General features: G+C 36.7%; 1 protein-coding gene across 2 annotated transcripts in view; it reads left to right on the top strand.

Moving 5' to 3' along the window:
* The window catches only part of CNTN5 (contactin 5), a 1,343,728-nt gene that overhangs the window by 948,654 nt on the left and 367,267 nt on the right, over positions 1 to 27,807 (top strand). For both annotated transcript variants that reach the window (XM_003253028.3, XM_003253029.3), the window contains one exon: positions 4,525 to 4,728. In XM_003253028.3, the coding sequence (XP_003253076.1) occupies positions 4,525 to 4,728 (204 nt within the window). The remainder of the gene's footprint in view (positions 1 to 4,524; positions 4,729 to 27,807) is intronic.

Below are 27,807 nucleotides of genomic sequence, written 5' to 3'. Positions count from 1 at the left end.
GAAAGAGAGGAGATGAGTCATAATGGATGATGGAATTGTGAAAATAAATATGATTAAAAGACAATTTGTAAATATTAAAATGCTCCTGACATATACTCTACTAAGCAGCATCAGTAAACATTAATACAAGCATACAGAAAATAAATAAATGCAAAACTTGAACTATTTAAAAAATAAACTAAAAGTTATTTATTTTTTATTTTTTTGATTTGGGGTCTAACTCTATTATCCAGGCTGGAGCACAGTGGCACAGTCACAGCTTATGGCAAGTTTGAACTCCTGGCCTCAAGCTATCCTCTCACCTCAGCCTCCCAAAGTGTGGGGATTACAGGCATGAGCTACTGTGCCTGGACAAAAGTTGTATTTTCATAATAAAGCACAAATTATAAATATGATTTTTGGCAAATAAAACACTAAATCTCATATTACAGAAATAACAAAAAAATAGGGATTTGGTAAATAAGGCCTGTTAACTGATAATCTTACCATAAGGTTGAGCATTTTATAAAAGTAGAGAAGCTTCTGATTTTTAAGTTTTTCTTTCTGTACTTACAGGGATAAAGAAAATAGGTTCCCTGGGAGAGTTGCATTATTAATTAAGTCATTGAACAACTCAGATGCTATATCCATTGTGTTCTCTCCAAATTCTTTGACCCAAAGCCTCTGATGTGTACACACATTATTAGAAGGAAGAATGGTTATTTCCCAACATGTAGTTATATTAAAGAATGTTGAATCACTGTGATTACTCATTGAAATTGTTTTCAAAGACTTCAGAGAGTCCAGTATGCCGTTTCATTCCCCATTCTCACACTTTTTTTTTTGTTAATGGCACTGCAGTTAAGAGAAAGGAGCATCATTGTCCACGTATGTACTCCTGTTTTTATATACTCTGTAGATATGGAAACACATCACTTAAATAACCATCTTATTAGGTGAGCAAAGAGAAGATCCTCTGTTTATTGACACTGAATCAGTTCCAGCAATTGCATAGAAAGTCTGCAATACTTGAATCCCTAAAATCTGGACATTCAATTAGGGCAGGAGACAGCTAACCTGGAAATGTTGTCACTACCAAAATTTAGAAATGATGACTGAAATAAAGCAAAGAAAATTTCAATATATAGCTGATCTCACAAGAAAGAAAAGGAAATCCCAAAGTATCAGAAACAAATAAGAACTAAAATCCAAAGCATACTCTCTGGTGTTAACCCTGAGGGAGATCTTGGAAGCAAGGTACATTTTTTATATGTTACAGAAGTAGACCCTAAAGTCTAAAAGCTAAGGATGAAAAGCTAAGGATGAATGATCATGCCAGGGCAAAGGACAAGTCCTTGGGTCTGCCTGAGACTGGAAGTTGAATAGCAGTGTCTGCCCAAGTCAGACTCCAGATGGAATGACTTGCTGGTTCAGAGTAGAAGACAAAATGTCTCCAATGAGAAGCCAAAAGCCTATGCAGCACATGGATTTGTGGCCCAAATGTATATTACCACATAGTATCAAAAATATGCGATTGAAATTTAACATAAACATTGATCCTTTTGTTGCAATTGCTTTTGGTGTTTTAGTCATGAAGTCTTTTCCCATGCCTGTGTCCTGGATGATATTGCCTAGATTTTCTTCTAGGGTTTTTATGGCTTTAGGTCTTACATTTAAGTCTTTAATCCATCTTGAGTTAATTTTTGTGTGAGGTGTAAGCAAGGGGCCCGGGTTCAGCTTTCTGCATGTGGCTAGCCAGTTTTCCCAACACCATTTTGTATACCTGTGTAACAAACTTGCATGTTCTGCACATGTATCCCAGAACTTAAAGGATAATAATAAAAAAAGAAAGTAAACTACATAGAAAAATGGGGAAAAAAAATTGATCCTAAGTAGGGTTCATGCAAAAGCATTCTTGAGGAAGACTTTCATAACATAGATGCACAGGATATCTCAAAGTGGTCATTGTCTGCTGAAATAGGGACTACTCACTGAAGAATCAGACCAAGAACTTCTAAAACATTTTAGTTGCTTTAGATAACCATACTATTTAAAAAAACCTTAAAAAATGGGAAAATCATAGTTGACCAACTAATCTCAATACCTTCTGAAATGAATGCTACTACTACTAAATTTTTACCACTTAATAGATCAGCATGCATTCAATTATTTTTAAGGGCCAGGTGCGGTTAGTATGGAAGAAAGTGGTATATGAAGCTAAATGCTGTGGCATCAGAGCTAACTATACTATTTCCTGAAATATTTTATAGTTCTCAGATTACAATATAATACTAAAAATAATTATAGATTTATAGATTTTTTATGATTTCTTTGCAGGCAATATTAAATAAATGTGAATAGATAATGGAAAACCTTATAGGAGAAAGTAAACAGGAATATTAAAAGATGTTTAACTCAGTCCAATATTTTCATTTTTGGCACTGGCAGAAAATCCACTGCAAACTCAGGTTGTCAGCTCTTGTGTACTATTTCTACTTTTTATACTTCTTGGAATTATGAAATGCTTCAGTTCATGGAACTGAAAACTTATCTGAAGAACTAAATAAGCATTTTTGAGTCCCCAGATACTTACCCGCCTATAAAATCTGAGAAAATACCAATTTTGTGTAAATGTTTTTCTCCTGTTCTAAAAATATGAAACATTAACTCAACAAATATCATCAGTAAAACTGAAACTGTATTTTTAAATTTAATGGATGATGGCCTATAATTGTTAGTTGCTTTCTTTTCTCTGAAACTTTAATATAAACCAAAAACTAAGAAAACCCTTATTTTATATTAGATTTTAGTAAAATAATAAAAAAATTTGATTTAATAAAATATTTAAAATATATATTTAAAAATATATGAATTACGTGTGAATGACAAGTAACACTTCCATTATAGCAATTAAAGGGATTCACATTGTTAAATGTGAGAAAGCCTTGAATTTAGAGTCTCCTTGAGCTGTATAAGAACAAGTTGAAGTATTTCAATTGTACTTTACGGAGTTCCTTCATTCCTTTGAGTAGTCATGTGGATATTTTAAATAAATTATTAATAAAATATTAAATGTACCGAAGGCTGCCAACTGGGTGACGGTAACTGTAAAAAGTAGTTTTCTTTATAAAACAATTGTTAAAATATTTGAAAGTTTTGGATTTTGTATCTGTATATTGTAATTATGCATTAATGCAATATAACATTTCAAAATTCTCAGGCTTCTGCTAGAACTATAATATATAATTTCCTTTTTTTTTTTTTTCTTTTTTTTTTTGAGACACAGTCTTGCTCTGTTGCCCAGGCTGGAGTGCAGCAGTGCTATCTCGGCTCACTGCAAGCTCCGCCTCTCGGGTTCAAGCCATTCTCCTGCCTTAGCCTCCCGAGTAGCTAAGACTACAGGTGCCCGCCACCACGCCTGGCTATTTTTTCTTTTTTTTTTGTATTTTTAGTAGAGACGGGGTTTCACCGTGTTAGCCAGGATAGTCTTGATCTCCTGACCTCATGATCCCCCCACCTTGGCCTCCCAAAGTGCCGGGATTACAGGTGTGAGCCACCGCGCCCAGCCTATATAATTTCTTTTAATAACAAATATTAGCGAAATCTTGCTTAGCATCAGTGTTCAACTTATCATTGAAATTTTTCTGTGGAAAACATACCCGAAAAGATTTAAGTATCCATTATTCCTTCAGACTTGTTTTATATCCTCTTTACTGTTTTTCTTATATTTAAATGGTGCATGTAGAAGGAGCCCCTAACATAATAATTTTTTTTGTTAGGCTGGGGTGATAACAGAAATGTTACTTTTCATATTTTATGAATGCATATTATTCATTAAGTTCTTAGGTACATTGTCTTTTTGGAAGCTTATGACATATGTAATATTATTCTAATTATATGAATTTTAAAAATGAACCTCAAAAAGTTAGTTAAATACTGGCTCAGTTTAAACCATCACTAAGTAGTGGAGTCAGAATGTAATGATACTGTCTCTGAAAGTCCCAATGAAATTAAACTTAATTTAGAAATTAAACTAAGTTACAAAATGGGATGTGTGTAGAGGAGAACATAGGGACAGAAGACATGTAGTTTGCCTTTCTTTGATAAGTTTAATTGCTTAAGTGCCCCTGTCTCACACCTTCTTTACAATAAGGTCTATATCTCTATCTTCTTATTCTACATTGTTTCATAGGTTTGGGTAAATTTTCTTCATTAAATTGATCTTTGAGAATGGAGAATTGTCTCTTACCTTTCTATTTTCAGTGTTATCATAGTTCTGAGTACCTAAAACATGTGCAATACCCATTGGAATTGAAAGAATAAATAAATGAGTCAAGGTCAGACATCCTAAGAAATATTTCAGATCTCACCGTAGTCATTAGCAATAATCCTTTGAATATAAAATACTAAATTATATAGATACATGGATCAAATATGTATGACCTTGCAATATATCTAATGCTTTCTAAAGGCTTTGTTGTTTGAGCTTTGTCTGTTAATGAAAAAATCAAAGTCTTTCACTGACCAAATTTTGTATATTTTCAGAGATCATCTATAGCTGGGTATTTAATGAGTTCCCTTCCTTTGTGGCGGAAGACAGCCGGCGGTTCATTTCCCAGGAGACAGGCAACCTTTATATTTCTAAAGTCCAAACATCAGATGTTGGCAGCTATATTTGTCTGGTGAAAAACACAGTGACGAATGCTAGAGTCCTTAGTCCTCCAACGCCACTCACTCTGCGTAATGATGGTAAGTTGCTTGGCCCATTAAAATGGTCAGCCAACTCTAATTTGGAAAATAAAGATGTATTAGTGTTTTTTTCTAAGACCTGGAACTTACAAATAAAATAAAAAGGCATTTGCCATATTTAGAAACTACATTTTTAGGCCATGATTATGCATGCCTTAGAAAAAAGTTTTGACATAAGAAATTGATGATCCGTGGTTGGGAAATATTCACCGTAATGCTACTCTAATGCCAGAAAGGGAGAAAGAATCTGAAAAAAAGAACCATAATAAATACTCCACAGTTCTTTCCTTTGCTCTTTAGTGCCTCTATATAGCATATGTGTATGAATTGCAAGCATTTCATGGATTCACTTTTCATTACATTTTTATTTTAGCTGCCTTCAAATTGAATGTTCAGGTTTTAATACTTCATGGTATAGTTATAATTGTTATTACTACTTTTCCAATAATAGGAGCAGTTGGAACTGTAACTTTTAAGTGCAAATCAGGCAGAAGTGATGATTCTATAATTATAGGTATTGCCATCTATCCAACATATCTTCAAATTTAAACACCTCGTTTGTATTTACAGACCTTTAGAGTTAAGCATTGCATTAAAGAAGTCAAGCGCTCTATTACCATTGATATATGATGTGCAGTTTGCTCTGTCATGCAGTAAAAAAATCTATGAAGGTGTTATTAAGAGGCATGAGAATCCTGATTGATTGTGAAACTTAAAAAATAATCTATTTAAGTGCTGTTTTCTCATATGTTTAGTTTTAGAATATATGCTCTTAGAACGTATGACCAGAGCTATATCACAAGATTTTTGCTTACTACTTAGTTTATATAGACTTTGTTATTTATATGTGTGTGTGTGTGTATGTTTATATGTATATATGTAAACATTTAAATGTGTATTTATGTAAACAACAGTCTATTAAACTTCATAAACTGAAGTATGTATTATATATACATATATAGATAGAGATACACAGTATTATATAAAATATATATAATAGTAACAACACTATCGGGTAAAGGGTAAAAATGTAATATTCATTTTAAAGAGAAGAAAGCCAGTATTAAAGGAATGATGAAAATTGCTAAAGGCTTCACAGTTAGGTAATGGCATGGAGAAACCAACAGAAAAAAGAATGGTGACTTGGAAACCAATTCAGGGGCTACTAAAACTAATCAGCCAAGAGGCGATAAATGACTGAACAAAAGCAGTGATGGTAGCACTGGAGGACAGGAAACATAACTGGGATATTAAGAAGGTAGGATTACCAGCATTTGATAATTAATGAATTATAGGCTTTGGAGTAGGGGGAGGCTAGCATATACAACAATTTCAAGGCTTTAGCATAGTTCATTGAATGGGCGATGATTCTCTTCACCAGAAAAGAACACAGCTTAAGAAGTAGAGAAGTAGATAAAAATGAGGAATTCAGTTTTGAATATGAGATACAGGGTACATGGGAAATCCATGTGAAATTTGGGAATAGGTAATCAGATATACATTCCTAATACCCATAAGAGAGAGCTGGGCTACTGAAAAAGATTTAAAAGTCATCATTGTGTATTACATCACCATAGAATAATGTGTATATATTATGCCAACTTCAAGATTATGTAAGAGTGTCTATAGATTGAAAATAAAGAAATGCAGTTTTACAGTTTATGTAATTAAAAGCTTTGAATTAATTCTCCATAAGCTATTTCTCCAAAACTTCTGAGCCCTTTTCTCCCTGATTTCTTAAGAAGTTAATGCATTCTTATCTGAAAATTATAACTTTTTTTTGGCTAACAATTAATTCCATTTTCACTATCCATCTGTATAATAATATTTTATATTTGAAGAGTGCCTGAGGTTGAGGAGGCTCTTCCACCTTCTTTTCACACCAGAGACCTCTTTCTCCACATTGCCTGCCCATCACAAGGGAGAGTAGCACATGTATAAGTCAGTGTCCATGTGCAAGAGTCTTTGGCACTTTTGGTTCATGGCCCAGATATATCACTTAACTTTATGTTCTACCTTCCATGGGCAAACATTTCAGGAATAATCATTCACTGATACTTAAATCCCTTTGACTGTGTCTTCTGTTGCCCTTGTTTGGCAAAACCCCAACTCCAATGAAGTCAATTATACTCTCTCCCTGTGACTGCCTTGAGATTCTGAAAGCTACCTGAAATGTTTACACCCACCAGGGGTTCATGATCATCAGTTTCAAGTGGGCTCTCAACATTGCCATTCAATCCCAAATTTATGTGGGCAGCTTAATTTGCTACTCTCCCCTAAGTTTTTGGAAACTTCTCTGCTTTCCTTAGATTGGATTGCCTCACGACCACCACTTCACGAAAACTGTGTACCTTATCAAATCATCTTCCTACTAATAAAATTTAAATCTTTACTGCATCTCTGTCTGCACCGTTACCTCTCATCCTATTTCAATAGAGATAGTATACTGTCCATCCTCATTACAACCAATTCCTCCATCCTGTACTATTGAGAATCATTCCCTCCAGCCTTTCAGAAAATTACACTATAAGTCATTGCTTCTTATATAACAAAATTCTAGGTTACTAAACTAATACTGTTTTGGTCATTATATTAACTGGACTGACTGCAGCAGCTGACATTGTTGACACTTTTTTCTTTTACAAATGTCTATATTTTCAAAAAGTCATTATTTGAGAAGTACTATATAAAAGGCTCAATAAAGCAAGTATAAATCAATAAGACAAAACTGTTACTTTAAGGTTGACATTTAACCAAAAAAAACCAGGTGGGAAGCATCTGCTAAACTGCTATTACATCATTCAGTAACAGTCTTATTTTTTTACCAGGGGAGCTACAAAATTTACATTTGTTTCTTTCTGTAACTTACCTAAGGCTATTGCTTTCTTGGCTTTTATTTGTCCATTTTTTTAAAAATCAAAGTAACGCATCCATATTGAATGAATGTAGTGACATAGAAAAGCAAAACAAGAAAATCCTACTCACCTCTCCCTGCCATTAAATCTCACTCTGGAGAGCCAAACTTCTAACTTCCCTCTTTTGTTGTTATTGTTCCGTAAGGTTCTCATAAAATGCTAGAAAATATCTACGCATCTTGGTTACTGAAGCTTAAACAATAACTGTTTATTCCTTCATTTGATAAGTATGCATGTTTCTTCCTTCCTCTATTTTAATATGCATTTTTAAATTTACTGTTGCTTATCCTTTAAACTTTAATAATCTACTTAAATGTCTACTGTTCTTTTAACTCTTGAATCTAATTCATAGCTTTTTATGTCATGAAATGAGGATAATTTTATTCCTACTTTTTCCTTCATCTTTCCTAAGCTACTTTTATGTTCTTTTTTCTTCTACTTGGATTTCGGCAATTCTGTGCAGCAAATACAATCTTATATTCTATACTTCTTCTTAGACTAACTCTATAAACTGGAAAATCTATAAATATCTACAGATTATTCATATATAATTATCACTTAGTATGATATTTTTCCAGGTTTTTAAGCCACCTTCTAGACATGTATACTATACTGGATGTGTTTTTCATAGTAACTGAAACTTTGAATTAAATATAACCTAAAGAAAAATAAGGCTAATAACATTAATAAGAATGCAGTATAATTTGGTTGTAGTGTTTCTTAAAGTTCTGCTGTACAAAAACAATTAGTAGTTTGGATAACAGTGTTCAGATATGAACATGAGTCACTATAGTGAAAATCATAATGAAGGCATTGGTGTGGTTAAGAAAGCACAGGGAGAGAGTATGAAATGAGAAGAGAAGTGAGCTTAAGGTCAAGCATTGACTAATCCACATTACATTAGGAGGGTAAATAATGAAAATCCCACAAAAGATAATGAGGAGAAGGTAGAGAGATAATAAGATAATAGGAAAAACAGTAGAACAGGCCAGGCACCATGGCTCGTGCCTGTAATCCTAGCATTTTGGGAGTCCGTGGTGAGCAGATCACCTGAGATCAGGAGTTTGAGACCAGCCTGGCCAACATGGAGAAACCCTGTCTCTACTGAAAAACTACAAAAATTAGCCTGGCACAGTGGTGCCTGCCTGTAGTCCCAGCTACCCGGGAGACTGAAACAGGAGAATAGCTGGAACCCAGGAGGTGGAGGCTGCAGTGAGCCGAGATCATGCCATTGCACTCCAGCCTGGGCCATACAGCCTGGGCCAAGACTCCATCTCAAAAAAAACAAAAAAAAACAAAAAAAAAAACAAAACAGTAGAATATAGTGTCAAGGAAGCCAAGGGAAATAAGGGTTTCAATAAGAAGTGGGCATGTAGTTAAACATGGTGGACTGGATGCATGCATCTGCTACCTGTCACCCTTCTTAGACCCTACAAAAATAAATCTATATTATTAATGAAAATGCTGAAGGAGAGGAAGAGCATCACCAAGTGAGTCATTTCCATATATTTCTGAAAGAATAAGGAAGGATGGAGTTAAAGTATTAAACAAGTGGAGACAACTAAAACATAGAATAAAGTATAAGGGGTCTAAAGAAAGGGTTGAGGACCATATGCCCAATGGAAGCTTGAAGACATTCTGGAATCAAAGTTAGCACTAAGAATGGATGTAAGAAATGCGACTCACTCAATAAAGGGGATTTGAAGACATAGACATTGAACAACTATTCAATAAAATGTTGGACACCTTTTCCTTCTCTATCACTATATGCAAAAAGTCCAAAGACTCATCTCTTAATAATATGAATGAGCTTTCCATGGAAAGCTAAAGGTTTTAATGCCAACGGTGGCACTCTTGTGAAAAACTCTTATTCTAGCATTCATATGCCAGCAGCCTGAGAGCCAGCTCCCTGTCCTCACACCAAAGCAGAGCCTGGTCATCCACACACCCCATTCAGCCATGACCCCCACACACCTCAGTAGAGAACCAACTCTTCAGACACACCATCAGGGCAACTCACACCAACTTGCAAAATTTTTTATATATACATAGAGAGAGAGACATATAGATAGATATAGTTATATATACATATACACACACACATATATGCAATTCTAAGTTAATAGTTACTGTTGAAAATTCTTGTGCTTATAGAGTGATTACAAAATTCATACTAAGATAATATGAAAAAAATTGAAACATAAAATTACTCTAAGAAAGGCATAGATTAGAATGGAACTATTTTTATTTAAAAACTCTTTTTTTATTGTACTTTAAGTTTTAGTGTACATGTGCACAACATGCAGGTTAGTTACATATGTATACATGTGCCATGTTGGTGTGCTGCACCCATTAACTCGTCATTTAACATTAGGTATATCTCCTAATGCTATCCCTCCCCCATCCCCCTACCCCACAACAAGCCCCAGTGTGTGATGTTCCCCTTCCTGTGTCCTTGTGTTCTCATTGTTCAATTCCCACCTATGAGTGAGAACATGCAGTGTTTGGTTTTTTGTCCTTGTGATAGTTTGCTGAGAATGATGGTTTCCAGCTTCATCCATGTCCCTACAAAGGACATGAACTCATCCTTTTTTATGGCTGCACAGTATTCCATGGTGTATATGTGCCACATTTTCTTAATCCAGTCTACTTCTGTTGGACATTTGGGTTGGTTCCAAGTCTTTGCTATTGTGAATAGTGCCACAATAAACATGTGTGCATGTGTCTTTATAGTAGCATGATTTATAATCCTCTGGGTATATACCCAGTAATGGGATGGCTGGCTCAAATGGTATTTCTAGTTCTAGATCCCTGAGGAATTGCCACACTGACTTCCACAATGGTTGAACTAGTTTATAGTCCCACCGACAGTGTAAAAGTGTTTCTGTTTCTCCACATCCTCTCCAGCACCTGTTGTTTCCTGACTTTTTAATGATGACCATTCTAACTGGCGTGAGATGGTATCTCATTGTGGTTTTGATTTGCATTTCTCTGATGGCCAGTGATGATGAACATTTTTTCATGTGTCTTTTGGCCGCATAAATGTCTTCTTTTGAGACATGTCTGTTCATATCCTTTGCCCACTTTTTGATGGGGTTGTTTGTTTATTTCTTGTAAATTTGTTTGAGTTCATTGTAGATTCTGGATATTAGCCCTTTGTCAGATGAGTAGATTGCAAAAATTTTCTCCCATTTTGTAGGTTGCCTGTTCACTCTGATGGTAGTTTCTTGCTGTGCAGAAGCTCTTTAGTTTAATTAGATCCCATTTGTCAATTTTGGCTTTTGTTGCCATTGCTTTTGGTGTTTTAGACATGAAGTCCTTGCCCATGCCTATGTCCTGAATGGTATTACCTAGGTTTTCTTCCAGGGTTTTTATGGTTTTAGGTCTAACATTTAAGTCTTTAATCCATCTTGCATTAATTTTTGTATAAGGTGTAAGGAAGGGATCCAGTTTCAGCTTTCTACATATGGCTAGCCAGTTTTCCCAGCACCATTTATTAAATAGGGAATCCTTTCCCCATTTCTTGTTTTTGTCAGATTTGTCAAAGATCAGATGGTTGTAGATATGCTGCATTATTTCTGAGGGCTCTGTTCTGTTCTATTGGTCTATATCTCTGTTTTGGTACTAGTACCATACTGTTTTGGTTACTGTAGCCTTGTAGTGTAGTTTGAAGTCAGGTAGCGTGATGCCTCTGGCTTTGTTCTTTTGGCTTAGGATTGACTTGGCAATGCAGGCTCTTTTTTGGTTCCATATGAACTTTAAAGTAGTTTTTTTCCAATTCTGTGAAGAAAGTCATTGGTAGCTTGATGGGGATGGCATCGAATCTATAAATTGCCTTGGGCAGTATGGCCATTTTCATGATATTGATTCTTCCAACCCATGAGCATGGAATGTTCTTCCATTTGTTTGTATCCTCTTTTATTTCACTGAGCAGTGGTTTGTAGTTCTCCTTGAAGAGGTCCTTCACATCCCTTGTAAGTTGGATTCCTAGGTATTTTATTCTCTTTGAAGCAATTGTGAATGGAAGTTCACTCATGATTTGGCTCTCTGTCTGTTACTGGTGTATAAGAATGCTTGTGATTTTTACACATTGATTTTGTATCCTGAGACTTTGCTGAAGTTGCCTGTCTGCTTAAGGAGATTTTGGACTGAGACAATGCGGTTTTCTAGATACACAATCATGTCATCTGCAAACGGGGACAATTTGACTTCCTCTTTTCCTAATTGAATACCCTTTATTTCCTTCTCCTGCCTGATTGCCCTGGCCAGAATTTCCAACACTATGTTGAATAGGAGTGGTGAGAGAGGGCATGCCTGTCTTGTGCCAGTTTTCAAAGGGAATGCTTCCAGTCTTCGCCCATTCAGTATGATATTGGCTGTGGGTTTGTCGTAGATAGCTCTTATTATTTTGAGATATGTCCCATCAATACCTAATTTATTGAGAGTTTTTAGTATGAAGGTTGTTGAATTTTGTCAAAGGCCTTTTCTGCATATATTGAGATAATCATATGGTTTTTGTCATTGGTTCTGTTTATATGCTGGATTATGTTTATTGATTTGCATATGTTGAACCAGCCTTGCATCCCAGGGATGAAGCCACTTGATCATGGTGGATAAGCTTTTTGATGTGCTGCTGGATTCGGTTTGCAAGTATTTTATTTAGGATTTTTGCATCGACATTCATCAGGGATATTGGTCTAAAATTCTCTTTTTTTTGTTGTGTTTCTGCCAGGCTTTGGTATCAGGATGATGCTGGCCTCATAAAATGAGTTAGGGAGGATTCCCTCTTTTTCTATTGATTGGAATAGTTTCAGAAGGAATGGTACCAGCACCTCCTTGTACCTCTGGTAGAATTCAGCTGTGAATCCATCTGGTCCTGGACTTTTTTTGGTTGGTAAGCTATTAAGAGCTTGTTATTGGTCTATTCAGAGATTCAGCTTCTTCCTGGTTTAGTCTTGGGAGGGTGTATGTGTTGAGGAATTTATCCATTCTAGGTTTTCTAGTTTATTTGCGTAGAGGTGTTTATATGTACTTTCTGTTGGTAGTTTGTATTTCTGTGGGATTGGTCGTGATATCCCCTTTATCATTTTTTATTGCACCTATTTGATTCTTCTCTCTTTTCTTCTTTCTTAGTCTTGCTAGCAGTCTGTCAATTTTGTTGATCTTTTCAAAAAACCAGCTCCTGGATTCCTTGATTTTTTGAAGGTTTTTTTGTGTGTTTATCTCCTTCAGTTCTGCTCTGATCCTAGGTATTTCTTGCCTTCTGCTAGCTTTTGAATATGTTTGCTCTTGCTCCTCTAGTTCTTTTAATTGTGATGTTAGGTTGTCAATTTTAGATCTTTCCTGCTTTCTCTTGTGGGCATTTAGTGCTATAAATTTCCCTCTACACACTGCTTTGAATGTGTCCCAAAGATTCTGGTATGTTGTGTCTTTGTTCTCATTGGTTTCAACGAACATCTTTATTTCTGCCTTCATTTCGTTATGTACCCAGTAGTCATTCAGGAGCAGGTTGTTCAGTTTCCATGTAGTTGAGTGGTTTTGAGTGAGTTTCTTAATCCTGAGTTCTAGTTTGATTGCACTGTGGTCTGAGAGACAGTTTGTTACAATTTCTTTTCCTTTACACTTGCTGAGGAGTGCTTCCAACTATGTGGTCAGTTTTGGAATAGGTGTGGTGTGGTGCTGAGAAGAATGTATATTCTGTTGATTTGGGGTGGAGAGTTCTGTAGATGTCTATTAGGTCTGCTTGGTGCAGAGCTGAGTTCAATTCCTGGATATCCTTGTTAACTTTCTGTCTCGTTGATCTGTCTAATGTTGACAGTGGGGTTTTAAATTCTCCCATTATTACTGTGTGGGAGTCTAAGTCTCTTTCTAGGTCTCTAAGGACTTGCTTTTCAAAAACTTTCATATCACTATTTGATCTCTCTTCAAAAAATATAATTGAAAACTACGTTCATAAGAAGGACACTTTCCTGAATGTTTTCCTAAGTAGATGGCACATATTAAACACTTGTTCTGAAAATAAAAGTAGAATATATATTGCACCACCATCAGCTGAAATTCCTGCTGGGTTTTAGAAACCTCTCAATGCAGAGATAGGCGTCACAATGAATGTTTCTGCAAACATGGCAAATGCCTCTGTAGGGGTTTGAATATAAAAATTATGTTTAATCTGCTGTGACCATAGAGCTGGCTAAAAAAAATCATTTCAAGAAGATTGTGTTTTTACACTTCTCTGAAAAAATGTAGACCTTTCTAAAAATAATAAAGGACATATGCATAGGCAGTTTTTTTCCTTTCAAGTACAAATTGAATTTTACTTAATAACTCTCTCTTATAAAATGTATTATCTTAGCTTTGGTTCCCCTAAACCAAAGCTGGGAACAAAAATTGCTTGTAGGTACTTTATTTCAAATTTATCCCCAGAGAGCAGGATTAAGAGATGGGATGGCATTGATAGGTGAAGCCAGAGGAGAGATGCATTACAGAGATGACCACTTCTGCAGGCAGCTTGAGCTTGAACCCACAGGACCAGAGCCTTACAAAATGCACTCGGAATGGTCACCTTGGAGGGTGTGTTGATGGACTTTCATCTCCCATTCCCAGAGTGTAATTATCTTAGCACTTAACTCTCTTGTTCTTTGAGGTTGCTCTCAAGATGCAACTTTGTGAAACTGGTTGCACCTATATGAACCTGGTTGCAGTAGCACTTGTAGGAGTAAAACATCTGGTCAAGATATGTTGAACTAGCACAGAAGAAGTATCTGAAACATAGATGGTAGTGAATGTAGATAATTTTCACAGCCCTAGCACAAATTTCTTACAGAAAGGGACTCCATCTAATACTTACATAAATTCAAATATCCTAATGTTGAACAAAAAAAGTTGACTTTCTGTTATTTATTCAGTAAATACATTGCTTGCATTTTGCATTTGGTGACATATACATGAATATGTATCTGTGGTGGGGAGGGGCTTTAGAGGGGCTTGTGGACTAGTGAGAAAGATTATTACTGTACAAAATGCTATGATAGATTGATAGATATATGTTACTCTGATAACCCCTAATAGAAACACCCAACCCAGATGATACATAAGAGAATGCTTCCTGGAAGAGGTGATATCTGAGTTTAGTTTTGAAGTAATTTGGCATTAGGTGACTAAATAAAGAGAGGATATTTGACTATCCATCAAGTACAAGTATAGAATACACAGACTATAATAAAATTGCACTTCAGTCCAGAATAACTAAAATGCAAGGCTATATGAAGGAACAGAATGTCATACCATGAAATGCTTTGTTGACCATATTACCAAAGTGATGGTGAAGGTTTGGAAGATTTGAAGTGCATAGCAACACAATCATTTTCCCTTACCGACGTGGTGAAAAATTATTCTCATGCATTCACAAATGTGTATTGCATGCCTATTATGTATCAGATATTTTGTTAGGTACAGAGGATACAATGGAGGGTGAAGCAAACATAACTATCCCTGTGTAGCTTCAAATCCAATATGAGGCAGGATATTCCCATAAAAACTGACACAGATTCTGTCTGTATCCACGCACTCTAGGGTTTGCCTGTCCTTGCTCAGCATCCTGATGAGGCCAAGCTCACTATTATTGCACTAAAAACAAACAAGACCAACTCCAAAAGGATTTATAAGTAATACAGATGTTTATTAATGGCTTGGAGGGTAATGTATGAGGCGCTTGCATTCCACAAAACAGCAGAATTTATTGAACACTCCCCATTAACCACATCTAATTTTTCCGAGCTGTAATTCCTCAACAGCTACCATTTCTTCCTCAAACACCTGTGCCTCTCCCTGTAACAGTGTTGCTTCCAGTCTCCCTTCGGGGTCTTAACTACCTCTGTCTTATGTGGTAATTTTGTACCTTCATTTTTCCTCTCATTTGAGTTCCCAGCACAGTTGTAATTACTTTCTAAAAACTTATTTTTATTTAATCTGCACTTTTGTTTTCTGCATGGGAAGCACTGTTTTAAAAATGGTACAAGTATTAAAGTAAAAAGGATGGAAAATAAATGCCAACAAATATTAACTAAAAAGAAGTTGAGGTTGCTATATTAATATCCTATATTAAGCAAAGATATAGCAAAGCTGTACACATCTTTGCAAAATTCACTATGTACACAACCAGGCTTCTCACCTTTCAGTCCATGTGGGATCTTTCCCTACAAGATCTCACTACTTCCTAAGGCAACATTTTCCCATCCATCTCTGGAGTTAGATAGTGCAGTAGAGAGATTTCAATTAGTAACTTGAGAAAGTGAGTGGAAATAGATTGAGAATGCATGTAGAAAGATTACTGTTTATTAGGGAATCCATCACTTGTCACAGTGGGGGAAAAAAAGTAGAAAGGCTACAGATGTAGATAATCTACTGTTTGGTGGTGGGGAGTCTATGATTTTCATTTTTAATTAATGAACTACAGGCAAACTAATCAGCTGAGAATGTATGTGTAGATAACATGTTTATTTTAAGGAAAGAATTGTGTCAACATGGAAATTGTGACCATAATTACCTAATTACATAATCCATGAATCAACTCCATTAATTTACTACTGAATACTGCATGTCCTAAGAGCAATGGAAAAATATAAAAATGGTATGCCTGTGAAGACTGTAATGGGCTGAATAATGGCCCTCAAGATGTCCAAATCCTAATTCCAGGAAAATGAATATTGGCTTATATGGTCCAGGAGCTTAATGGATGTAATTAAGTTAAAGATCTCGAAGTAGGGACATTAGATTATCTGGGTCAGCCCTAAATGTAGTCACAAGTGTCCTTAAGAGGGAGGCAGAAGGAGAATTGATGACCGATGAGAAGGCAATGTGATGACTGGTGATGGAAGCAGAGATTGGAGTTATGTGCTTTGAAGGTTGAGAAATGGGCCATGAGCAGAAAAAATGCAGCTTTAGAAGCTAGAAAAGGCAAGGTAATGGATTCTCCGCTAGAGTCTCCACAGGGAGAGTGGATGTGCCCTCAGGGGTGACCACTGTAACATAGGGTCAGTGAATGCTCTCTGCTTTGTCTGAGACAAAGCACAGAGAGAATGGATCTCATGTTGTCCTCTGTGATCCCAGAGATTTGGTTTGGTACTCAGCAATGGAATGGAGCAAAGCCACTATTATTTCCTGATTAGTCTGTTTATCATAAAGGAATATGGCAATTGGAATAGCTTTGGATACTTTTTTTTTTTTTTTTTTAACATTTCCCTTCTAAGGGCTGCTCCTTGGGTATTGAATGGTCTACCCTAAATCCAGGAGACTTTTTCTTCCTCTAATCTTGGTTCAGAATTTTCAATTACAGATAGTTCCAAGGGGACTGGGAAAGTTTTGACAAGAATACTCCTATTTGGATACATTTATCTATGCTAAGGAAGCGGAATAATTTAGAAAGTTTATATCAAACTCTGCAGGAATATAGAAATTTTGGCTTTCATTGATCTTTTATTTATTTTTCTATGTGTCTCTCTGGAAAGCTCATGATCTTCATATAAAAATTTAAATTAAAACATCAAAAAAATTTTGGATGACTTTTGAATAAGATGAATACTTCATTTGCTCACATGTCCTTGGCAATCAGTCATTCCATACAATCCAGTTTCTTCTTAAGCATACTTAAAAAACAACTTGAATTTCTGTCTATAAAGAGAATATCAGATAAAACAATGTGCAGCATTTTATTAACTCTCTTAATTTGTCTTGAAACCTTGGGAGAATTACTTAATACATGCTAACAAATAGCAAGATGAATTTGCTAAATATATATCTGACTTAGTCTTTTTCTTGATTTCCTATATGATTGCCTGTCATTGTAATTCAGAAATAAATTTCTGAAAGACATAAAGTTTTGATAAGTGGCATCGTAACTATGAACACATCTTTCTTCATGAAAGAAAGGAAGGTGAACTTTGAGTTGACTTTTGCAGTGGTGGCAAAGGTATATTCAGTTACGTTTATCTAACTTTTTTAATATTCAGACTTCTTGATAAACTACTCAACACTCAATTCTTCTGCTGCTACGCCTCCTCTTCCGTTTAATAATCTCTAACTGGGCATGGGGCCTCACCATACAACTCACAGAATTTTCTCTAAACTAGTCAGGTTACTTTTAATCAAAGGTATCAGCATTCTCTCAGCCTTCATTTTTCTGACCGCTTTGCAGTCCATGTACAAAGCTGCAAATGTTTTCTTTTCATCTTTCCTGGCAGTTTGTTCTCCCAAGCCATTTCATTTATACCTTTCACTGTCTCTTCTCAATCTACCCCCTAAATCAGTCATTCCATTTTCTTATCCATCTATATGTCTGTCCATCCAGTGTGTCTTATTTGCACTTGGCCTTTGTTCCATGAAGAATTTAAGGAGGCTTATCTTCTTAAATGTAGGTGTTCTTTCAAAACTTGACTCTTCACCCCCATGATATTTTTAAATATTTTTTTCTTTAGTGAATACTTCTATTTCTGTTTCGAATTTAGAATACCCCACAAACTAACTTCTCCAGCTGACATTTGTGCTATTAATTACATTACCTTTCTCCTAGGCATCAAACATAAACATTTCTGGGTCAGTTAGACTCCTCCTAGTCTCATGATCACATATGCCATAGGTTCTGCAAGCACTGTGGATTCTACATCTGCAATGTCATTCTCATCCATTCCTTTCTTCCCACTTCTAATTCCAACACTCCATTACCTGTCACCCATATCAGTGGCTTTGAACTCCTTCTTTCTGTAGCTCACTTAAGGTGAATAGTATTCCTATCCAAAACACACTGTCAAAAACATTGCCATATTCTAGATTGTAGTGAAGAAGTGAGGCCATAAGTATAGTATCATAAAACTAATTGTAATGCCACTTATGGAATGCAAATTCACAAGAGTGGCATCATTACAGAAATTTAAACTGGAATCTGTTTGCCTAATTTGGTTTAAAATACATTGGTCACAAACTTGAGTTTAATTTATTACCTACTTAATCTTAGACAAGCGACTTAACCTATTTATGTTTCAATACTGAACATGGGGATTATATTGGTACTTATATGATAGGGTTCCTGTGAGGATTGAATACATGAATACATGCAAAGCACTTAGAAAAGTGCCTGTTACTTAGTAAACTTTAGTAAAGTTTAGCTATCAACACAGTACTTATCCTATAATTCCCACAGCATTTTTCTGACTCCACAATTTTTCTTTCTGTTCTGTCTTCATGAAGTACCCTCTTAACTCCTAGCTCTGTCTGCAAGAATGCAAATGATTGCCAAAGATCATGAAGTTAGTTACTTACAATAAACTGGAATAAAGCCTACCATATAATAAGCAGTTTAGATTTTATTCTAAAAGCATTTCCTTATGCTTGTCCATATTGAAATTCATCTGCCACTTTCATAATACCACCCACACAGCCTTATGGTATCTCCATGCAAATCGTATTTACCAGCTTGACGTTTCACTCACTACCCAGTAGAGCTCAGTATCACCTGAGATGTTGGGAATTTTATTCAACCCTTCTCATGTTAAGATACTTTACAAGACCGGGCATGGTGGTTCACGCCTGTAATCCCAGCACTATGGGAGAACGAGGTGGGTGGATCACGAGGTCAGGAGATCGCGACCATCCTGGCCAACATGGTGAAACCCCATCTATACGAAAAATACAAAAATTAGCTGGGCGTGGTGGCGTGCGCCTGTAGTCACAGCTACTCGGGAGGCTGAGGCAGGAAAATCACTTGAACCCAAGAGGCGGAGGTTGCAGTGAGCTGAGATCATGCCACTGCACTCCAGCCTGGTGACAGAGTGAGACTCCGTCACACACATGAAAATTAAAAAAAAAAAAACTCTACAAAATAAACAAATGCCAGCCCCACCTTGATCCCTAAAGACTATGTCATTTTGCCAACACATAGCTTCCCGTATATAAGGTATTTTGCTACCCAAGACAAAACATTATTCTCCCACAGATTGAAATTATATAAATTGAAATTATGTTCAAAGAATAATGTTTTGTTATGGCTAAAGATTATAACTCACTGAAGACTAAGATAATCATTAGCATCATTTAGCAATAAACATTTTTAAATTATAATAATTTTTAAAAAATTTATCAAACGATTTTAAAAGTCTGCATAAATTATATCTAGCAGGCCAGCGCTCAATACTGTGATCCCCAAACACTTGTATCAGGATAATCAACAATGCTTAGAAAAAAAAAAAAAAAAACAGGTGGAAGCGATGGCTTGCGCCTTCAATCCCAGCACTTTGGGAAGCCGAGGCAGGCGGTTCGTGAGGTCAGGAGATTGAGACCATCCTGGCTAACACGGTGAAAACCTGTCTCTATTAAAAAAAAAAAAAAAAAAATTAGCTAGGCGTGGTGGCGGGTGCCTGTAGTCCCAGCTGCTTGGGAGGCTGAGGCAGGAGAATGGCGTGAACCCGGGAGGCGGAGCTTGCCGTGAGCCGAGATTGCGCCACTGCACTCCAGCCTGGGCGACAGGGCGAGACTTTCTCAAAAAATAAATAAATAAATAAATAAAAATAAAATATAAAAATATTGGATCATACTTCAGATCTGCCCAGAGTTTCTGGGGACAGTCCTAGAAAGCAGCCTTTCTTCACTCCAGAATTGTGTAAGGTGAATAAATCAGCAAGAAGCACTTTCTTTGGAAATACAAGGCGTGTCCCTGCTCCTCAAACTTACCAGGATGCAAGAGCAGCCCTCTCTCAGCTGAAAGTACTAGGAATAGTTAAATCCACATGCTTTCTCTTTCTAAAGTTGAGAAGCACTTCCATTTCCACTGAGTTGTCAGGCCCTCCCAGAACCACACCCAGCTAGCAGACTATGCAGTGTCTCTTAGAGTGTTAACTGACCTTGAAAAGCAGAGTCCTTCAGAAAATTTCCAAAGAGAATGAAATCTTGAACCTACTCTTTCCCTGGGAGGCCTGAGGAGAACCAGGGTTTTCAAATGCACCATCTGAACATACCTAGAGAGGGCCATCTTGTTTGTGGTATTTCCTCAGAGAGTGGATTGGAAGAGGATTGGAAGAACGAGACCAGTAATGACCTGTATACAAATTACCCTCACCCCATATATCTTAGGAATCTGCATTTTCCACAGTACTCCCAGATATTTCACATATATTCAGTATATTTTAATTGTGTGTACAGTAAAATGTACTGGCGTGTTTCCGTACATCTCCATGGTGAGAACTAATCGTTATTTGCAACATGTTTTTTTAAAAAGATACATATTTCTTTATATTTTGAAATCTCACTTTTATACTAGATAGGGTTGCCCAAAAAAAGGTGGATGAAAGGCGATAACAAAATCGTGTTGGAGAGAATCTCACGAAAAATACAGATTCCTGCTTCTGCCTTAGATACTCTGATTCAGTCAGTCTGAAGTGGAGAATACAGGTAATTTTGACAAGCATCACTAGGAATTTTTGTATTCCGTCAGATTATGAAACGTCTGACATTTTATCCCAATTAGTAACTGTGGCTTTCTGGGGATTTTCAGGTGGTCGCAGTATTTCTGCAGTTGGTCAGTTGTCATGTATTTAATTCCTAGTTTTGGAGTGCCTTTAAGGTAATTATTGAAATTTAGATTAAAATGTTTATTTGGGAGGGGTATTCTCATAATTGAGCTGCCATAGGTGATAGTTGTTCTTTTCACTTTGCTTTGACAGTCTTTCTTTTATTAATAAGATAGCCTATTTTCCTACGGTTTTCAGTTTTCCTTATCTTGCCTTGCATTGCCATTCTCAATATTCTCTACCTGATTTTTCTCTGAATATCCAGTAAGGTATTTAAAAATAACCTTAAGGCTCCCTATGAATCCTTTTAAATGATTTCCTTCCATTTTTTTCTCTCTGCACTAATTCTCACATTTTGTCTCAGTTAATTTGTCTAAAATTGAATAATGTATGGTGGATATTTTATTTCCATTATCCTGCAAGGATTCTGGATTTATTATTTTGCAATCATTTTTATTATCCAGTATTAAAAATCACATACAGGATATTGAGGATTCTAAAACTACTTCCGGAAAGTAATTTGTAACATTTAGAAGGGTTTCTTCCAGAGTTCACTCCAATGAGATATTTTGCAGGTTTACCATAAGATAACAATACATTTATTTCTTAACAAATGTACTGAGCCTCATATATTCAAATGAGTGTTGTGTCTTCAAAGTAGACATACTGAGAGGTAATTCAGTTATACCAATATAATCTTGCCATTATTCAAAATATTTTAAAACTCAGTGATTCATCTTACTGTTTTATAACGCTCATCTTTGGAGCTGTAGAGGAGAGAGAGCAAGCTGCCTAAGTGGAAGGCTTGATAATGATTAACATTCTTCCTTTGCACCAGCCACTATGCTAAAAGCATTTCATACATTCTTTCATTTAGTCATCACAGCAAAACAGCATTTTGAGCTTATCTTTATTTTCTAGGTAAAGAACCTGTGATTTAGACAGGCAGCAAGTCCTCTTGCTCATGCTTGTCTGACTGCAAAGAGTACACTCCTAATCTTTATACTTTATTGCTCAGTTAACACCAGTTAAGGGACAGGCACAAGGTCATCATTGGTGGGAGGTCTCGAGCTACAAATCTAACTCAAAGTGATTGTTTTATCTACTGTATCATCCTGCCTGCCTTAGGATATCAATGCTACATTGGGATATTGGATTAATTTCATCAATATTACCAGAAATCAAATTTAAAGGGTGTGGTTAGAGATGATCCTTACAGAAGTAATCAATATTAGTTCCTGCCCAGTTTCATTGGAATAAATGTCGTGAAGGATATTCTTCTCATTTCTGCAAGAAGGAAAGAATCCATCAAATTTATGAAACTAGGAAGAGTATATGGAGCAACCCACATAAGTAAAATTGGGGTTATGGTGATCTTTCGGAATGACAGAATTCATCTATAGGGAATGTAAGGTTGCCTGCAACATAGTGTGTTAATTATCTGTCAAATTATCTATCAAGAGAATACAGAGACTAATTTTCTTAATAATTAGTAGAGTCTACTTAATATTATAGCATGCTTTTTTCTTTAAATGTAGGTTTTCCTTTACAGTGTCAGTGTTAAAAATATTGGTTATAAAGGAAAAAAAAATATGCTGAATCCAGAATTTTAAAGAATATTTACATCATCTACTTGTTTAATAAATAAATGAAAGCCAACATAAAGAAATATTTTACTGTCATCCTAACATCATGATGATCAAATACATGTAATACAAATTTTACAGATGGGTGGCTTGCAAATGATTCATGTGTATAAATAGCTGCCCTTCCACAAGTCGGCCATTGCCGCAGGGCCTTCTGATTTTGCCTTTGTTTAAATAAAAGACATAGCCTCAAGAAGCTTTTAGAGAATTGAAAATTTAGAGGCAAAGGAGGAAAAGTTTGTTTTTTTTTTAAACATAACAATTTTGGCACTTTAAGCTTTAATGGGAGTCCACCCCTTGCAGCAGCATGCCCTGGATGTGAGTCATGGAGTCACTGGAGATTATTTTTGAGCTTTAAGTTTTAATGACTGCCTGGCTGGTTTTTGGACTTGCATGGGGCCTGTAGCCCCTTGGTTTTGACCAATTTCTCCCTTTTGGAAAGGGAGCATTTACCCAGTGGCTGTACCCACACTGTGAGCTCTAAGCTCAGAAATGGATTTTAAGGTAGTTTTGGCAAAATGCGGCAGACTCATTGTATTAGCCCATTCTCACACTGCTATAAAGAAGTACCTGAGACAGGGTAACTTATAAAGAAAAGAGGTTTAATTGACTCACAGTTCCACATGGCTGGGGATACCTCGGGAAACTTAGAATTGTGGCAGAAGGTGAAGGAAAAGTAAGGCATATCTTACATGGCAGCAGGAGAGAGAGATCGCAAGTTGGGAAAAGCCACACCTTTAAAATATCAGATCTCATGAGAACTCTACCACCCCCCAATCCAATCACCTCCCACTAGGCCCCACCTTCAACATATGGGGATTACAATTTGAGATGAGATTTGGGTGGGGACACAGAGCCAAACCATGCCATTCTACTGCGGCCCCTCCCAAATCTCATGTCCTTCCACATTTCAAAACCAGTTCTGCTTTCCTAACCCATCATGCTTTTCCCAAATTCTTAACTTATTCCAGCACTAACTCAAAAGTCCAATCTGAGACAAGGCACGTCCTTTCCACCTAGGAGCCCATAAAATAAAAAACGAGTTAGTTACTTACAAGTTACAGTGTGGGTATAGGCATTGGGTAAATGCTCCCATTCCAAAAGGGAGAAATTGGTCATAACCAAGGGGCTACAGGCAAGTCCAAAAACCAGCTAGAGAGTCATTAAATCTTAAAGCTCCAAAATAATCTCCATTGACTCCATGTCTCACATCCAGGGCATGCTTATGCAAGGGGTGGAGACCCAAGGCCTTTGGCAACTCTGTCCCTTTGTCTCTGCAGGATACAGCCCTCTTGGCTGCTTTTACAGGCTGGCATTAAGTACTTGCAGCTTTTCCAAGCACATGGTGCAAACTGTTGGTGGATCTAGCATTCTGGGGTCTGGAGGACGATGGCCCTCATCTCACAGCTCCACTAGGCAGCATCCCAGTGGGGACTCTTGAGTGGGGGCTCCAACCCCACATTTCCCCTTTACATAGCCCAGTAGAGATATTCTATGGGGGCTCCACCCCTGCATCAGACATCTGCTTGGACTTCCAGGCATTTCTAAGCCTCCTCTGAAATCTAGGCAGAGGTTCACAAACCTCAACTGTTGTATTCTGCAGACCTACAGGCCTAATGCCATGTGGAAACCACCAAGGCTTGGGGCTTTCACTCTCTGAAGCAAGCAATGGCTTGAGCTGTATCTTAGCCCGTTTTAGCTATGGCTGGAGCTGGAACAGCTAGGATGCAGAGTGCCATGTCCCAAGGCTACACAGTGCAGCTGGCCACCAGGCATGGCCTGTGAAATTATTTTTCCTTCTTAGCCCTGTTAGGGGACAGGCTGCTCCAAAGACCTCTAACATGCCCTGGAAACACTTCCCACATTGTCTTGGCTATTAACATATAGCTCCTACTTAAGCAAATTTCTGCAGCTGGCTTGAACTTCTTCCCAGAAAATGGGTTTTTCTTTTTTACCTCATGGTCAGGCTACAAATTTTCCAAGTGTTTATTTTCTGCTTCCCTTTTAAACATAAGCTTGAATTTCAGACCATTTCTTTGTAAACTCATTTGACTGTCCACTTTTAAAAACAGCCAGGTCACATCATGAAAGCTTTGCTGCATAGAAATTTCTTCCACCAGGTATTCTAAATAATTTCTCTCGAGTTCACAGTTCCACAGATATCTAGGGCAGACACAAAATACCACCAGTCTCCTTGCTAAAATATAGCATGAGTGACCTTTGCACCAGTTCTCAATAAGTTTCTCAACTCTATCTGAGAAACCTCAGCTTTGACTTTATTGTCCATATCACTATCAGCATTTTGCCAAAACCATTCATCAAGTCTCCAGGAAGTTTTAAACTTTCTCACATCTTCCTGTCTTCTTTTGAGCCCTCCATACTGTTCCAACATCTGCCCATTACTCAGTTCCAAAGTCACTTCCACATTTTCAGGTATCTTTATAGCAATGTCTTACTCCTGGTACTAATTTTTGTATTAGTTCATTTTCACACTGTTATGAAGAGCTACCTGAGACTTGGTAATTTATAAATAAAAGATGTTTAATTGACTGATGGTTCTGCATGCCTGGGAAGGCCTCAGGAAACTTACAGTCGTGGCAGAATGCAGATGAGAAGCAAGGCATGTCTTACATGGTGGCAGGGGAGAGAGAGAGTGAAGGTGGAAATGCCACACCTTTAAACCATCAAATCTTGGTAGAATTCTCATGAGATAGCACTAGAGAGATGGTGCTAAACTGTGAGAAACCACCACCATGATCCAATCACCGCTCATAAGGCCCCGCCTTCAACATGTGGGGATTATAATTCGAGATAAGATTTGGGTTGGGGCACAGAGCAAAACCATATCACACATTGTCGAAGATCTCTTGCTCCCCATGACATAACAAATACACTAGTCAGGCTAAAATTCCACTAAACTTGTTTAGGTGAATAAGAATTATGTTATTAAAAATAAGATTCAACAATGAGAATTTCAGTGCAATAATTTCACTTTACTGTATTTTGGTTGAATTACAGTCATGTGCTGCATAGCAATGTTTTAGTTAGTGATGGACCACATATATGACAGTGGTCTCATGACATCATAATGAAACTGAGAATTCCAATCGCCTAGTGACTTTTCAGTGTAACCTGTGTAGGCTAGGCTAATTTGTGTGTGTGTGTCTTTATTTTTAACAAAAGAATTGCAAAAGATAATAAAAATTTTAAAGATAGAAAAAAGCTTATAGAATAAAGATCTAAAGAAAGAAAATATTTTTACAGCTGTACAATATGCTTGTCTTTTAAGCTGTGTCATTATGAAAGAGTCAAAAAGTTAAAAATAAGTTTATAAAGTAAAAATGTTACAGTAAACTAAGGTTCATTTATTATTAAAGAACAAAATATATTTGTGATTAACTTAATATAGCTTAAGTGTACAGTGTTTATAAATTCTACAGTAATGTACAGTAGTGTCCTAGGCTTCACATCCACTCACCACTCACTCACTGGCTCACCCAGAGCAACGTCCAGTCCTGCAAGTGCTATTTGTAGTAAATGTCCTGTACAGGTGTACCATTGTTATCTATATCATATTTTATCATACCTTTTCTATGTTTAGGCACACAAATACTTACCATTGTATTACATTTGTCTACAGTATTCAGTAGAGTAACATGCTGTGCAGGTTTGTAGCCTAAGAACAATAGGGTATACCATATAGCCGAGGTGTGTAGGAAGCTGTATCATCTAGGTTTTTGTAAGTGCCTTCTGATGTTTTAACAACAACGAAATTGCCTAATGTCGCATTAATCCTCATCACTAAGTGACGCATGACTGCTTATTTTATGACATTTAACATTGTACTGAGACAGCTTCCCAAAGAGGAAAGGAAGTTGGTTTATAAGGGAAGGGAGGTAGGATAGAATTGTGATGATCATCATCAGAGGGCTTTGGCATCATTTAAAGAAATCTATTTGTGTTTTTCAATGAGGTCAGGCAGAGAGCTTTTGAGGCAGGCTTAATTAGGTTGCTATCCCAGTTCTGCCCCGTTTTAACTACGTGACCCACTCTCTCTAAACTTTAGATTCTTGATTCACATAACACTGTTTCTGTCTGCCTTTGAAATTGATGTAAAGATGAGAATAATTATAAGTGTAAAGAATCTGGCATGCACAGATTTTTGTTTCATTTTGTTTGTTTTCCTTTTTCTTTTGGTGCTGGGGATTCAAGAATGGCATGCCCTTTGACTCTCAAGGAACTCATGATCTAGTAGGGGAGATAGACAAGTTAATGATCCCGTCAAAAGAAGTCATGCCACAAGAGTAAAGAGGTATCATATTTCAGAGGTGCAAATAGAACAGGAACTGAACTCCACAGGGCCCTTAGAAGCATTTGCACAGAGGAGTTGACATTTGAGTACAGTGTTGATGAGAGAAAAAGAGTTTGTGAATTGCCCCAATTCTGGGCTGGCATTGCAGACAGAGGGAAAAACATACAAAGGTACTGGGGAAGAAAAGTAAACAAAAAAGTAGAACATCCCCAAACCAAAAAACAAACCCACCTTCATCTTTTGTGTTTTTGTGTGAGGCAGGCTTCTGTGAAAGATACATGTATATGGAGGGGAGGTAGTTTATTTTTTCTTCTCTTCTTTACCATAAGATCCTTGCTCCTATGTCCTAGTACCCAAAATAACTATGTTAGTGATATGAACTGAGTTCTTCATAGTACAAGCTCATAGTTCATAACTTAGTTGTTATTAACTAAATTGTATTTTGTGTGTTAAATAGCAACCCAACCACTATTTACAATATTCTTTAGAAAAATGTCTTTGGATCTAAAGCACTGATATACTGCAGAGTGCATGGAATACAATTCATTCATTATTCATCATTGTGGAGAAGAGCATGGACTCTGAAGCCGGACTTCCTGAATTCAAGTCCTGGCTCTAGCATTTAAGAGCCATATGACTTTAGGTAACTT

Source organism: Nomascus leucogenys, chromosome 15, assembly GCF_006542625.1.
Source record: "Nomascus leucogenys isolate Asia chromosome 15, Asia_NLE_v1, whole genome shotgun sequence".
NCBI lineage: Eukaryota > Metazoa > Chordata > Mammalia > Primates > Hylobatidae > Nomascus > Nomascus leucogenys.
This window is presented reverse-complemented; position numbering and strand designations above follow the sequence as displayed.